Raw genomic sequence first — 16,000 nt, 5'->3', positions numbered from 1 at the left:
CTCTCTCGCTCCTCGTCGCTCTCTCGCTCTCTTCGCTCTCCTCGCTCTTGCGCTCGAACGGGCTAGTGAAAACTCCTAATAGAGCTGTTGATCTAATGGACTTATTCGCCACCGGCGATGGGCTCGATCCCGAGAGCGGATAGCGGAGTAATATGCGGGAGTCTTCCATGGTGACGAAATTTCGGTGACTAGTCTTGACGTGGCACGTTCGTACAGGTGCAAGCCGATTAAGAGTGAGGAGGAGCCGTTGGAACCACTGCTCCCACATTATCTCAAGTGTCATTGCTGTGGAGTAGTCCTCAAGTCCGGCGGTGGCGAGGGCTTGGGAAACTTCGTGCATGTTGGACTTCCTGAAGTCGCGGCCGATTCGTATAGTGGGACGGTCTGCCGCTGCCATTGCTGCGAGAGGAACAGTCGTTAGAACCGGGAAGTGATCACTGATACCCATTGGAATAACAGTGCATGATGTAATGATGCCATCTTCTGCCATAACCAGATCAAGAGATGTGTGTGATCCGTTTGTTCCTATGCGAGTAACGTCGTGAACCAAGTTGCTAAGACATTGACTGTGGCAGAAGTGCTCGAGGTGCGGGAGCTGCGGAGTCCACCCACAAGAACCATGGGGACGTGTAGACTAGTTGCAAGTGAGTCCTCAACTGCCTTGTCAAGGTCTTCCCAGAAGGAAACAGGGGCACTGGGAGGTCGATACACTGTTCCAAATCGAACACTCTTGTGACAGCCCTTTACTTTGATAAACAAGAGCTCAAGGCTATGGTTGGTGGGGGCCTCTTCTCGGCTTGCGCATAGAGTACTTCACACATACGCAGCAACACCTCCACCATGACCAGGTCTGTCCTTGCGGTGCAGCGTGAAGTCAGGTATGCTAAGGACTGAGTCTGGTATAGCGGGGGTCAGGAAGGTTTCCGCTAGGAACACATTATCTAGGTCATGCAAGGTAATGATATCAACAATGTCATCAATTTTATGAACTAGATGATTTTACATTTAAGAATATGGTTCTAAGCTCCTGGCACTTGGACGGAGGTGTGCTGGGAATGAAGTTGGGATTGAAGGGCGTGGCGTTGAGGTGTTGGTTCTTGTTGGACTGAATGGGTAAGCGGATGGGTTTATTTATTTATTTTTATTGAAAAACCACAAACCTTCAGACATGTCAATGTGCACATGATATACAGTGTACATACGTATGTATCGAGAAGGCAGCACAGAAACGGCAGTGGTGGTGAGGCCTGGGCAGCTCGTCCGACCGTGGGTCTCGGAGTCAACACTGGGCAGACGCACCGGGGGGGGGGGGGGGGGTAGCTTAGGAGATAAGGGATGAAGCCAGCATGATCATAGTATGCAATGCATATGCAGAAGTAATAATGATGTTTATCTTAAAAACAATAGTGCGGTGGACCTGCGCAGAGGAAAGGCATCATGGACATGATCTACGTGTATAACATAATAATAATAATATAATAATTAAAAGTGAGCTAGGGCACATCATACACACACACATATGCGCATGTTCAAATAGGAGATCAACCTGATAGGGCGTTCGCCGGCGTTGGGTAATCTTGAAATAAAGATATTAATTTTATTGAAGAGATTATTATCATCAGGGAGTCGTAAAATACCGGGAGGCGACACGAGATGCACAACCGCGTCGGATGATTGCCTCAGCTCGGGCACGAGTGCTGAGACCTCACGCGCTGCATGGCGAGGGACTTCCCATGAGGTCAAAGCGGCGCAGGTCATGCAAAAGGACGCGTTCGCTGTTTGGTCCAAAAAATTTGAAAACTCAATAAAATTATCCTGCACACAACGAATCCAGTGTCAGCAGTTCGTTTTGTTTTTCTAAGTAATAATACTTTGTGCCTTGGCCTTCGAAGTAAAGGATGATGGAGCTTGACAGAGATGACTGCCAAAGTGATGAGTCCACCGTGGAAGATGTAGATGACGCCACGTATTCACTTGGTGACCTGAGTTGTGGGGATGTTCAGCTGTGGGCTACAGGTGAGATTCTTTCGTTTGCATGTTTTTGTCTCTTCCTTGTGGACACGAATGTATAATCTGTAGCATACCTAAGTGCCCGAACTGACCCGATAAATTAGGTGGTCGACACCATCCTTGTACAGGCCTATGGAAGGTGCAGTGATCCATGGAATTTGCAAACTGCTGACAATGAGACAGGCGAGTGTTACTGAGGCGACGGAGTCATTCCTGCATGTTATTATGACACGGTTACACAAGGCATCAGGTACTGCAAATCTGCTACGCCAGGAAGTGTGCCAGCTGAAGGCATGCAAGGGTGCTGATATTTCGCAAGCATGGCAACAAATGCTGTCCGTCATCGCAACAGCTATTCCCGAAGTGAAAATCAATTGTGAAGGTCAGTGCGTTTTGCATGCATGTTGGAAAAAATTGGCTTCTGACTAGGTATGCAGACTAGGTATGCAAACGCTGGCTTTTGAATACTAGTACAGTCTCTGCAACCACCAGTCCTTATATGTTGTCTTTTTCTTTTCTCTTCTTCAGATTTGGAAGTTACATCTGCAGTGCTAGCGAATCTGATAAGCTACCTGCATGCCACGGCTGCCGCTGCTATCAGGAAAGCGTCAATAGCACCATCCAAAGCTGCTGAAGCCATCCCCGAACCGGTGATTGACAATTTGTCTCACCTTGCTGAAAAGTACCATGGTGGTTGGTGCTTGGTGGCCGTGCGGCGTGAGCTGGAAGGAGCAAGGTGTTGCAACGACAACTTGCTGCAGCTTATACCTTTATTTGGCAAGGATGCCGTGACAAGCCTTCAGCCTTGTTTGGAGAATTCAGGTGGCCCGGCGTGGCTCGGAAGCTCTGTATAAGACACCATACGTCACAGATAAAAACAACTGAACCAGTGATATGTGAATTTTGCGCTTGTGTGTGTGTGTGTGTGTGTGTGTGTGTGTGTGTGTGTGTGTGTGTGTGTGCTTCTGTGATAAGTGGTATAAGCAGTCCACAGGGTATTCACCTTGAGTGCATTCGCCGATAGTGTGACTTTCGTCGCACAGAACCTTCTTCAGTTGGTCAGGTGACTCGGCGTGGCTCGGAAGCTCTGTATAAGACAAAATACGACACAGATAAAAACAACTGAACCAGTGATATGTGAATTTTGCGCTTGTGTGTGCACGAGCATGCATGTGTGTGTGTGTGTGTGTGTGTGTGTGTGTGTGTGTATGTATGTGTGCTTGTGTGTATGCTACTGTGATAAGCGGTACAAGCAGTATACAGGATATTGACAGGTATTCACCTTGAGTGCATTCGCCGATAGTGTGACTTTCGTCGCAGAGAACTTTGCTCAGTCGGTGAGGCGACTCGGCCTTACGTTTCCTGAAGGCAATGTGTTCAGAACAGTTATGAACAGCTATGAACAGTTAAGAAATGACAAATATTGTTTGCAGTTCATGGGCCATATAGATGTGAAACACTTTGAATGCAGAAGAATGAGGATAGTGGCATCAAATACTGCATGGATTCTGTTTGATATGCTACTTTTTTTTCCCTTCCATGGAAAGGTGAGTACATCGTCGAACTTCATCTCGAAACTTCACACAAACCTAGAATGGAACTTGGACAACATGAAGGGGCCATGGGCATGGTGTGTTTAGTGGAGAACTATTCCGAAAACAGGGTGTCATTCGCATTGACTCAATTCAAATTTGAGTACATTTCGTGAATAACTTACCTTGACATTCCGTCGTCTCCAAAGCAGTGAACTTCCAAAAAAAATTAAAAGCCACGGCTCAACCTAAGGTAATGCGTGGTACGTATCAGAAACAACCAGCTTTCGCTCTGGAGATCCAGAATAGCCTCGAAGCATATAGCAAAAACAATTGAGAAAAAGAAGATGACGACGACGTTTCAATCACGCTTCAAATTTCGCGGGTCGAGTGCGGCAATCCTCGGATCGTGAAATGTGTGGCGTGTCGCCTCCCGGTATTTTACGACTCCCTGATTATCATACGCTCACATAAACACCACATACCAATCATGTGCACCCACCCACACACACACACGCGCGCGCGCACACACACACACATGCTCGCACGCACGCACACACGCACGCACACACACATACACACATACACACACCACACACACACACACACGCACACACATACCGTATTTTACCGGTTGTAAGTCGACCCCGGTTATAGGTCGACCCCCGTATCCGGAGGTCTCAATTCTGCGTTTTAAAGTTTTCACCCAACGAAGCACTACCAACCACGCCCTGCTACTAACACATCAACAAATCATGTAAACATTCCTTGTTGGAGGGTATAAAGTCCCAATCCTTGAAAAAGGCCAATAAACTGGCAAACATGTGTACACATGGTGCACTCATGCATGCAGGGCAGGTCATTTTTTGTAAGATTCTGATAGTTCCCGGTTATAAGTCGAATTCCGGTTGTACGTCGACCCCCACCCTTTCTCCTTCTATTTTTAGTCGTAGAAGGTCGACTTACAACCGGAAAAATACGGTACACACACCACACACACACACCACAAACACACACACACACACACACACACACACACACACACGTACACACAGACACACACGTGCACATTCACGCAGATGCGTAATCATACATAATATTTGTGCACAGACTCACTCTCTCACAGTAACGTCCAGAAAACCACCACGCCGAGTCCCTACAGCCGGTCGGTCGCCCAGTACCAGTGGCTCGAGCGCAGGAATCGGTGGACGCTGCACTTGAAGGACTGCAACCTCTTCTGGTCGGGCTGATCCAGGAGGTGTTGGCGAGGCAACTGGTTCCAGGTGTCCAGCACTCCTTCAGGGAACGACCGGCGGACGTTGTTGCGAGAATTGGCTGGGATATCAGACTGCAGCTGGTAGCGGTGGCCGGCCTCCACCCGCGCCTGCTGCCTGGTGTTGGCAGGATGTTGGTCGTGGTCTGGTACTGCTTGGGAGGGGGGCAGCATTCGGGTTAGCATCTGTGGGCCTGTCAGGTAGTGGATTTTGTAGAGATAGCAGAGAGCAGCCACTTTGCGCCGGAGTTCAAGGCTTGGCAGATATGCGCCTTCGCCGATCAGATGCAGGGCTCTCCGCTGTACAGCATCGAGTTGGGCCAGCACCGTCTGAGAAGCACCCATCCAGACTAGCATGCCATGCTCTAAGACTGGGCGAACAAAGCCGTTGTAGACCGTGAGACGGCAGCCAGGGTCAAGCACTGCTGAGGCCTTCTTCAGGAAGCCCAGTCGCTGTGTGGCGCGCAGGGCTGACTGTCGAATCTGCTGGCAGAATGTCAGTTGACTGTCGAAGGCTATCCCAAGTAGCTTCAGGCACTGGGTTTCAGGAACGATTTCACCTTGGAATGTGACCGGAGGGCAGTCCCAGGGCCGACGGTGGTGGCTGACGTGGCGTAGGTATGACTTGGCGGGCTCGAATGTCACTCGCCAGGTCGCACCCCAGGTAGCAAGGGCATTGACGGCGGTCTGGAGATCATCACAGTCAGCTGCGAGGTTGCCGAGATACCGGATACACTTGTAGAGCGTCGTGTCGTCTGCGTACGTGGCAAGGCTGGTCGATTGGGGAAGGTGGTCCTCAGCGTCATTAATGTAGATCAAGAAGAGAGTGGGCCCCAGGATGCTTCCTTGAGGCACACCTGCTCGGATGGCGTGTGTGGCTGATGTTTGTCCACAAACGACGGCCCGGATCTGGCGGCTCTCTAGGTAGTTTTTCAACCATGAGAGCAGGTGGCCAGTCAGCCCAAGGCATCTGGCCTTGTGAACTACACCGCGGTGCGACACTTTGTCAAATGCGCCGGCCACGTCGACAGCAAGGACTCGGGTCACACCCCCAGCATTGGACGTCCGACTCCACTCATGCTGAAGTGAGAGGAGAAGATCAGTCGTGCCCAGGCCGCGTCGGAACCCGAATTGCCGTCCGGAGAGGACCTGATTGCTTTCCAGGAAGTAAGTGATGCTGCGATTGATGATGGCCTCCATCACCTTAGAGAGTATAGAGAGGAGGGAAATCGGACGTTGTTCTTCGGGGTAGACTTGGAGCCTTTCTTGAAAATAGGGACAACGTTCGCGATCTTCCAGGATGCAGGTTGCACCCCGTCCCGGAAGCACTGGGTGAATAGCTTTGCCAGAGGGCTGGCGAGTGACTGCGCTGACTTCCTGAGCACTTGCGCCGGAATGCCGTCAGGGCCAGTTGCTTTTGAAGCGTCCAGGTTCTTGAGAGCTCGCTGGACTGTGACAGGGCGGAAGTGTACGGTCTTCAGCCTATTGCCTGTGCGTTGGCGAATAGGGGGCAGAGGTGTGTCTGGCAGGTCATTGGCACCAAGGCTACATTTCTCCGCGAAGTAGTGACCGAGGCAGTTTGCTTTCTCGATGTTCGTGGCATGCTCTTTGCCAGCAGGGTCGACAAGAATCGGGATGGAGCTATTTCGGGAGGTTCCGATGGACTGCTTGATGGTTGACCACCACTGTTTATCTCGAAGGCTGCCGGTCTGGAGTCGTGCACGGACTATTGCTAGATGGTGATTCTGGGCATCACGTAGGCAATCAGAAGACCGGTGGACAGCGAGAGTATAGTTAGCTTGACATTGGGGCGAGTCTGGTCGTCTCTTGAGGAACTTCCAGGCACTCTGTTTCGCCTTCACGGCCTTGCTGCAAGCTGGCGTCCACCAAGCGGGATCAGAGGGCCGAGTACAGAGAAGTTGGGATGGGATAAACTGGTTCATTCCATCTATGATGGCAGAGGAAATATTGGTGCAGCTGCTGTTTGCATCCTCAGACATGAGGGCATCCCAGTCCACACTCCTAAGGTGGTTGTTTAGTCTGTCCCAGTCAGCGCGGCCATATTGCCAGTCTGTTCTGGCCGTCTTGGGCTCTCGACATAGTTCTGTCTTGAATTCCGCCAAGATGGTGGCGTGGTCAGATCTACCAATTGGGGAGCCGAGCCGGACCGTCGGGTTGCCCAGGTCACTCATGATGAGGTCGAGGAGGGCATTTCCACGAGTAGGCTCCGTCACATGCTGCTGGAGGTGATGTAGTGCGCAGAGGTCCTCCAGTTTCTCCCCAGCTGGAGTTGTTCTACTGCTGCCCAGCCAGGCAGTGTTGTGCGCATTGAAATAGCCAGCGATGATGAGGTGCTGTGCATCCACCCGGGCAACGTCAATGGTCTGGTCCAAGTAATCTACCATACTGATATCGTTGCCAGGAAGAGACCCTGGGCGGTAGGCAGCACACAAGACAACTTTGCGGCCAGGTCTTATGCGGATAGAAAGCCATACAACTTCTTGGTCAAGGGTTGGAACAGCTTCCAGTTCTTGAAAAGCTAGGTGGGATTTCACTCACACAGCCACGCCTCCACCCTGTGGTGTTCGGTCTCGTCTTACTGGAGGGGAGTACCCAGGAAGAGTCACTTCGGCTTGCGTCATCTTATCCAGGGTCAGCTTGGGTTAAGCTCATTGTCCTTCCCTGTCGACGGAGGAACCCTATCTGCCCCAAATTTTCTGCTTGTTGCTTGCCTCGGACGCAGTGATCTTTTTCGCCTTCTTCTTCCTCTGGATATCACTAGAAACTGCCAATGGGGAGGTCGACTCCCGCGACCTCTTGTGGAAGCAGTCTTCCAGTATGACCAATGCTCTAGCCTCAACGCCCGCAGAGAGCTTTCCCTCAGGTGGACAGTCCGACTCCTCGGCCCAGCTGCTCTCAGGAGACAGAGTCAGGTCAAGTTCTACGTGGTTGCTTCGTCTATCCTCATGCTCAGGTCGCGTTTTGACAGTTACAGTGGAAGCTGAGTCTTGGCTTCCATGTGTACCAGCTGGAGCAGTGCCCAGGCTCTCGTCTTGTGGCTGTTTCACTTTTCTCTCTAGCTCTTCTCTTCTATCTTCTTGCTATTATGCACTTAATGTGGGGCTTTGGATAAAACAAGCCTCGACGCATACATGTACACTTACACACACGCATACATGCACACACGCACTCGTGCAAGCACACACGCACACGCACACACACACACACGCGCGCACACACACATACACACACATACACACACACGTACACACACACACATACACATACACATACACACACGTACACACACACACGCGCGCACACATACACACACACACACACGTACGTACACACACACGTACACACGTACACACACACATACACACACACACACACACATACACACATACACACACACACGTACACACACACACAGACACACACACACACACACGTACACACACACGTACACACACACGTACACACACACACACGTACACACACACACGTACACACACACACACGTACACACACACACACACACACACACACATCCATAGTGTACCCTGGCAGTGTGCATTGAAAATTCGAAATGGAAGATCATACTTCATAGGTCACATTGTCACATTGTAAAATGATCAAACGGTTGTAGTTCAGGCTCCCAGTACATGGTACCAGGAGAGGATAGCATGGTAGCCAATGGCCTTATCGTAACATTACACGAATGACTGCATGATGTGCAGACGAAGATCCTTTTATGGTATTGCCCAGTATTGGAACACGCGTGGCTTGTGAATCTCAGGTGTGCTACCCGCACACTGTGTGGCCTCGGCAACCATGGTGAATCTGCACAAATCCCGTCCCCATGGTAACTCTGCACAATCTCGTAGAGCAATACCTCATGTCAAGTAGGTGCAGCTCGGGCAAACCAGGGCCTGATGGTGACGGCATACTTCTCTAATTCTCGTGTCGTGCAGCCTATTGCGTCAGCATATGGCGTGCTCGACAAGTAACACGATGGGACGGTTCTTAAAATTATTTAACAAATGTTTATTTGTAAAAGAGAAAAGGACATATGGATACGAGTTTAGAGTAACTCTCCATCACTGTAACATGATACTATATACAGTCAGAAAGTGCAATAACTAGGCACAAAACTGACAGAGTACTGAGACATTCGACGTCCTGACACCTAACTTTAACACATCTCCGTAGCGCTAACCGACAGCCTTCCAACTTGGAAGGTTCAAGGTTATGGAAAGACCAAAGAGGGGAAGGCAAGCGCAACGAAAACGAGCAAAAGCTACAGTCCCAACGGAACAAAAGTTGGGTGGTGTGCTGCTTTGCTGCTTCGAATTGTAGTTAGACCGCTTTGTCAAATATCGTACTGGTCTCGTCATCGTCCAGTAACAATCGACATTCTTTGTTCCGTTGGGACTGTAGCTTTTGCTCGTTTTCGTTGCGCTTGCCTTCCCCTCTTTGGTCTTTCCATAACCTTGAACCTTCCAAGTTGGAAGGCTGTCGGTTAGCGCTACGGAGATGTGTTAAAGTTAGGTGTCAGGACGTCGAATGTCTCAGTACTCTGTCAGTTTTGTGCCTAGTTATTGCACTTTCTGACTGTATATAGTATCATGTTACAGTGATGGAGAGTTACTCTAAACTCGTATCCATATGTCCTTTTCTCTTTTACATTTATTTATGGCTCAACATCCGAGTTTCAAATTGCACACCTGATGAGCCGTCACGAACCATACGGCGAAACGTACGTCGTGTGAAACAACTTGTTTTGTAGTCAACTAGTCCATCACAATGTCATGCATGAGGAGTACTGTAGGAGTTTGGCTTTCGGCTTGTACAATTCGTTTTCGCAAAGCTTCCCTTTCTTTACTTATCTTTGATATTTATGACCCACCCAAGTTGGGTGGTGTGCTGCTTTGCTGCTTCGAATTGTAGTTAGACCGCTTTGTCAAATATCGTACTGGTCTCGTCATCGTCCAGTAACAATCGACATTCTTTGTTCCGTTGGGACTGTAGCTTTTGCTCGTTTTCGTTGCGCTTGCCTTCCCCTCTTTGGTCTTTCCATAACCTTGAACCTTCCAAGTTGGAAGGCTGTCGGTTAGCGCTACGGAGATGTGTTAAAGTTAGGTGTCAGGACGTCGAATGTCTCAGTACTCTGTCAGTTTTGTGCCTAGTTATTGCACTTTCTGACTGTATATAGTATCATGTTACAGTGATGGAGAGTTACTCTAAACTCGTATCCATATGTCCTTTTCTCTTTTACATTTATTTATGGCTCAACATCCGAGTTTCAAATGTTTATTGATATTCTATTTTCTTCACTTCATCACATGGTTGTAGCGTAGAAAATTGCGTAGGCAAAACAAAGAAAGGAGGGTTACATGAAATCAGGAATTGTGGGAATATGCAATGTACATGTGTACACCACTTGTCATAGTACCACAAATACTATCACCCATGCACGTATGCACGCACACACACACACACACACACACACACACACACACACACACACACACACACACACACACGCACACACACAAACACACACACACATACACACACACACACGTACGCACGCACACACCATGTACCATGTACCATGTATACGCCCGTCGCAAGAGAAGCACGCAAATCTGCAAATGCACTGGATGTGCATCCACAGCACAAGCACACACACACACACACACACACACACACACACACACACACACACACACACACACACACACACACACACACACACACACACACACACACACACACACACACACACACACAACACACACACTCATCCACACACACACACACACACACACACACACACACACACACACACACACACACACACACACACACACACTCACCCCCCCCCCCCACCCACACACACATACACACACACATATGCCCACACACATATACACACACACACACGCACACACACAAACGCACGCACATGTGCACACGGAAGCACACACAGAAGCACACACACCATACACATGCACGCACACACACACATACACACATTTGCCCCCCCCCCTCACACACACACGCACGCACACACACACACACGCACACAAACACATACACACATGCAGACACGGGGCGCGCGCACATATTGCAAAGTATATGTAGCTATTACATTGATATGTATTTGCAAGCCTTTAGTATTTCACGGGTGCCTCTGCAGGTACACACTCTGCACACTGTCGAGATTTTGTGAATGGACGTGTCCACAAAGCGCACATGGCTCCTAGTCTTTATGAGATGCATGCGTCCTCTGCAGTATTAGAATGATAAATGCATGGTATTGAGCAGCTAAGGAAACTAAGCAGCGAGTGGAAACGAGTAATTTATTTGGGGCGGGGCGTGGCGTGGGGGGGGGAGGGGGGGCGCAAAAACGTTCTTCGAACGCAATTGTTGGGATTGCTAATGTCAAACACGAGCTATCAGGCTACTAGCGACGTTCTGCGGTCTCATGCTTGACAGGCAGATGCACCACAGCACTAAACTATCCGTTCTGGTTTAAAGTGGAGGTAGAGTTGCCCGCCATTGACATCTTCGTAATGGAACCAGGTTACCAAGGAGACTTTGATGACACGTTGCAACTTGTCGGACCAGGCTACAGGTAATATGGGATGTGAGGCATTTCCCTGTTGAGTCTGTGCAAATTCTGTACATCGCCACCGTATCTATCAAAGAAGTCCACCATTCTATCAGCGAGCATGACGGTGGCGGGGATACCTATTGAGTCCTGCAGGCAACAATACCAAAATTCAAAATTGATCACCGAAATCAGTGAAGTCACTCAACAGCATGGTAATAGAATTGGGGTTCGTCTACTGCCAACCAGTTAGGGTTCCCAGGATAAAGGCAGCGCCTGTTGGGAGTTCCTAGTAAAATAGTAAATTCTAATTTTTCTACTTCACCACTACTACTACTACTAATCTACTTTCTTGCCACTCAGTCAATACACCCAGATACTCCGAAGTAGAGCGTATAATAATAATAATAATTTGAAAGTAGGACGGAGGCAGAAAATATTACAAAAAAAGTATTGTCTACGCATGCATCTACGCAAGAGTCACCACCAGCCAATTAGGACATGTGTCAAAGTATTGAACGTTTTCGTTCCCTTCTTGTCAAAATACTACAGCAATATCGGAGGTGACAACGGCCAAGTCGTCGGGTCAGGGAAACGGTACCTCGGCAATCAAGTGTCACCTGTCGGGCAGTGCTAGTTGTCGTGAGTGGTATTCCGATGATGTATTCTCTGTTTTGTCGCGTGGTAGGTCTTTGTTACATCTTGCCATGTTGGAAGCTTTGTACATACGTAAGTTAGACCCTGAGCTTTGTGTTCAGAAGGAGAATGTGTTGTCTTTGCAGTTGTTTGGCACTGTTCGTCGTCAAGGTGCGAAATTGATCCCTTGATCTCTTGATATTTCTCTCTTTTTCTTGTCACTACGTTTTTGTCACTTATTGGATTTGCATGCTGTTTTCGTGATTCTTCACATCTATTTTTTCGTGTCACTTCTACACATAATTGGAGTGATATATTTCTGAACTTCTTTTCCTTATAGTTGTAGTCTTTTAGCTTATTTCCATCATTCCCTGTAGTATTTTGACAAGAAGGGAACGAAAACGTTCAATACTTTGAGACACATGTCCTAATTGGCTGGTGGCGACTCTTGCGTAGATGCATGCGTAGATAATACATTTTTTGTAATATTTTCTGCCTCCGTCCTACTTTCAAATAATAATAATAATAATATTATTTTAATAACGAAGGTACGTGTTGGGTCGTAAGTATCCACGCAAACACACATCCAGTCAAAATAAGGCACTTGTCAAATTATCCGAACGTTTTCGGTCCCTTCTCATCAAGGATTTTACAGGGAATGGCTCAAGTTGGAAAGACTAAAACTTATATAGCGTACAGATATGAGATAACAACACTCGTGACAAGGTGGAGAATTATCAAGTTCAGCACGACACAAAACTCGAAGGAAATAATAATAGTGACAAGAACATAGTGAGCAAATTAAGTTACATTGTTAACACCTCGACGAGGAGTAACACCAAACAATTGTAGCGACAACACATTTTCTTTCTGTACGCAAAGTTCAGGATCTAACTTACGGATATACAAAGCTTCTAACACAGCCAGATGCAACGCACATCTACCACGTGACAATATTGAGAACACATTATCACTGTACAACTCACGACAATTGGTACGGGCTGACAGATGTTGCTTGACTGACGAAGTGCGTATCTTAGCTCCGTTGGGTGTTGTCTCCTCCAATGTCCCGTCATCTCGCCTCTTCGCGGCATCACCACTATCCGTCTCTTTGCTTTTCCGCGGCCTTCCACGTTTTCTGACACTAGCCGTTGTGTGGGCGATGCCCAGTGTCCTTTCAGCTACGTCTCCTCCATTGCGGATTTCTATTGAGCTTCTTACTCCAACTTGTCCGGTGTCCGATATTGAGGTTTGTTTTCGCGGTCTACCACGTTTTCGAATATTGACTGTTGTTGTCACTTCCGTTGTTGTTGTACGTGCGTCCTCACCAGTCCTTTTTTTACTTGGCTCTGCGTAACCCTTCCCGACGCGGACAGATCCTTTGTCAATTTCGGTGGTTTACGTGTCGGTCTTTCACCATCTTTCACGCTGTTCTCAGCTGGACCCTGCCCTACACACGCGGAGGAGGACGGGCATGCAGTCACATCTTCACAGGAAGAGGAGGATCCACCGATGGACTGGACAGCACATTTTGGAGAACGACCACGGCGAGGACGACACTCACGAGCATCAAGCGGAACACAACTTAACGGCACATGTTGACGAATGCGCGCGCCCAGGTGCTGAAGGGTTCTACCTACATACCGATCTTCACATTGTCGGCATTGAAAGAAATAGATAAGGTTACTTTTACTAAGGGTAGGTAGAACGTCCTTCTTCACACTGAACGCACGCACTGTCCCAAATATGACGTACAGCTTGATGCACGGATAAGATGGAAATACGATACCACGAGCATCCTTCTCCACGCGTGAAGAACCGGCGCCAACCCAGGGTAAACGGAGCACCACTGGGCAAGGGTCAGGTCCAAATTGGATAGGCTTGTCTGTCACCGGTTTTTCGTTGATTAGCTTGGCCAGAAATTCCTTTGGATAGCCGTTGTTCGTAAATATTGATGTCAGTCTGTCTAATTCGTCCTGCAATAGATGAGGGGAACATATTCTATGCGCACGATAAACTAGCGCTTTCACAAGATGTCTCTTCGATTTCGTTGGAGTATAGCTCCCCAACGGAATGTAGAGGCCGGTGAAAGTTGGCTTCCTATAGATAGCGGTGTCCAAACTCTAACAGTGCGTTTTTTATAATAGACTCTGAAATTCTTGAGAATGTACTCAAGGCCACTTTTCAGAAAATGTCATGCGAGTTGCGTCACGAAAATCTGCGCGCGAAATTCGAAAACCAGGTGTGACTCGTGGCATTTCGCCATTTTGTTCAGAGTGTCCTTCGAGCTCCTCGTGGCCGGAGGAATCATTTTGTTGCTGACTACTCTGTGGCCCTATTTTGCTTTTTCTCGAGTGTCTTTTCGTTCGTGGCAACTTGTTCTCTCGACATGCCACATATAACAAAGCGCGAACGGGCCATGGTAGAATCTACATGGTGGTGTCTGTTTTACAATTTTTGCGAAGACGAGGAGAACAGTGGCTGGGCATCGAATTGGTCCCAAGTATTCCATTCGTCATGCTGCTGTTGCATGTGGCGTCAGCATTTCCACCATGAACAGATGTACCAGGGATGCTGACGGCGAAAATCAGCGTGCTGCGTTGGCCTTGTCTGTCTCCAGTGATGAAGGTAACGAGAGTGACAATCCCCAATGTGAGACTCGTGCCATAAAACCACTCAACCCTGACGGATTTGCTTTGGACTGTATAAGAAGTAATTTACGGATTCTATGCTGCGAAGGAGCACCCAATACTGGACACAGTTCCTGCTCGCTGCATAGAAAGCATCCACGATTTTCCAGACATGAGCAAAACTAGCTCTTGGAAAATGTTGCGTTCCATGGGATTCCAGTGTGGCAAGACCAGAGGTATCACACACATGATGATGGAACGGCACGGGATTGTGTTATGGCGGCATCGCTACCTGTGAGACATACCTGGATGACACGTGGGTCAATGCGCGTCACACAGTTACTAGGAGGTGGTACGACAATGGTGACAGGAGTGTATAGGCAAGCAACCAAATGAAGCACCATCAGGTAAAGGCAAGCGCTTTATTGTTCTGCATACTGGAAGGCCTTCGACACGCCACACCGCTCAGATCTCCTTAGCACGATTGTCAGCGTTGCTCCTACCACGCCGGATGTGCTACCCTTAGTCCACACTCTGCTGTCAGATACCACCCTTCAGGTACGTGTGCAGGGAAAAACAGCTTTTAGGTCGAACGTTGGCACACCACAGGGTGACAGTCTTAGTCCGATTCTGTTTACATGCTACTTTGAGAGTGCACTGCGAGGTATCAGATCTGACTCCCCTCCTGACGACATCCTACCACCTGAACTGCAGTATGCGGATGATCTAGACTTCATTGGAACTGATGAGCAAGAGCTAGTGGACGTTCATGATCAATGTGCAGAGACCCTCCCAAGCCATAACCTCACCGTAAACACCTCCAAAACTGAACGAACAAAGATATACCTGGCTGATGACCTGGAGGAGTGTGGTTCCGAAGCATGGAGAAATGCGAAGTCGCTGGGATCACGGCTAGGCTCAGCGCAAGATGTCCAAGCCAGAAAGGCCCTAGCAACCCAGGCATTCTGTTCGTTGTACGCACTCTTCAAGCATCAATCTACCTCACTACTGCTTAGAGTTGCGCTGTACAATACCTATGTGAAGCCAGTGCTGTTGTACAACTGTGCAACATGGGGTCTCACAGATGCCATCACCAGAGGGATTGACACCTTTCATCGAAGGCATCTGAGAACAATGGCTGGCGTTAAGTTCCCGAACACAATTACCAACAAGCATCTGTACGACATCTGCGGCTCAGCACCAATTTCGCTCGAGATTGACCAACGGCGTTGGGAGTTCCTTGGTCACGTACTGAGAATGCAGAAGAGCTCTCCCCCACAGCGCGTGTTAGAGTTTT

The 16,000-nt window shown here is 48.6% G+C and overlaps 2 protein-coding genes and 1 long non-coding RNA gene across 3 annotated transcripts; 2 read left to right on the top strand and 1 right to left on the bottom strand.

Moving 5' to 3' along the window:
- Positions 1-2,141: 2,141 nt before the first annotated feature.
- Positions 2,142-3,144, top strand: LOC135830831 (uncharacterized). Its single transcript, XR_010556114.1, has 2 exons — positions 2,142-2,392; positions 2,539-3,144. It is a non-coding gene; the product is annotated as an uncharacterized LOC135830831 (long non-coding RNA).
- A 2,870-nt stretch (positions 3,145-6,014) lies between these two features.
- LOC135830832 (uncharacterized) lies at positions 6,015-7,220 on the bottom strand. The gene has a single exon (XM_065343039.1). It carries the CDS (start codon positions 7,218-7,220, stop codon positions 6,015-6,017), a length of 1,206 nt encoding a protein of 401 aa, XP_065199111.1.
- A 7,405-nt stretch (positions 7,221-14,625) lies between these two features.
- Positions 14,626-15,989, top strand: LOC135830830 (uncharacterized; the record flags this gene model as incomplete). The annotated part of the gene is made up of 2 exons (XM_065343037.1): positions 14,626-14,725; positions 15,230-15,989. Coding segments are annotated over exons 1-2 (860 nt in total), but the record flags the coding sequence as incomplete, so codon positions are not given.
- Between the last annotated feature and the right edge of the window lie 11 nt (positions 15,990-16,000).

This window comes from Sycon ciliatum, unplaced genomic scaffold, assembly GCF_964019385.1.
Source record: "Sycon ciliatum unplaced genomic scaffold, ocSycCili1.1 SCAFFOLD_2253, whole genome shotgun sequence".
NCBI lineage: Eukaryota > Metazoa > Porifera > Calcarea > Leucosolenida > Sycettidae > Sycon > Sycon ciliatum.
The sequence above is the reverse complement of the archived record's forward strand: the minus strand, read 5'-3'. Positions and strand labels throughout refer to the sequence as shown.

Coding starts and splice junctions, on each gene's coding strand:
- LOC135830832 (XM_065343039.1), bottom strand. CDS start 7,220: ATGGTAGATTACTTGGACCAGACCATTGACGTTGCCCGGGTGGATGCA.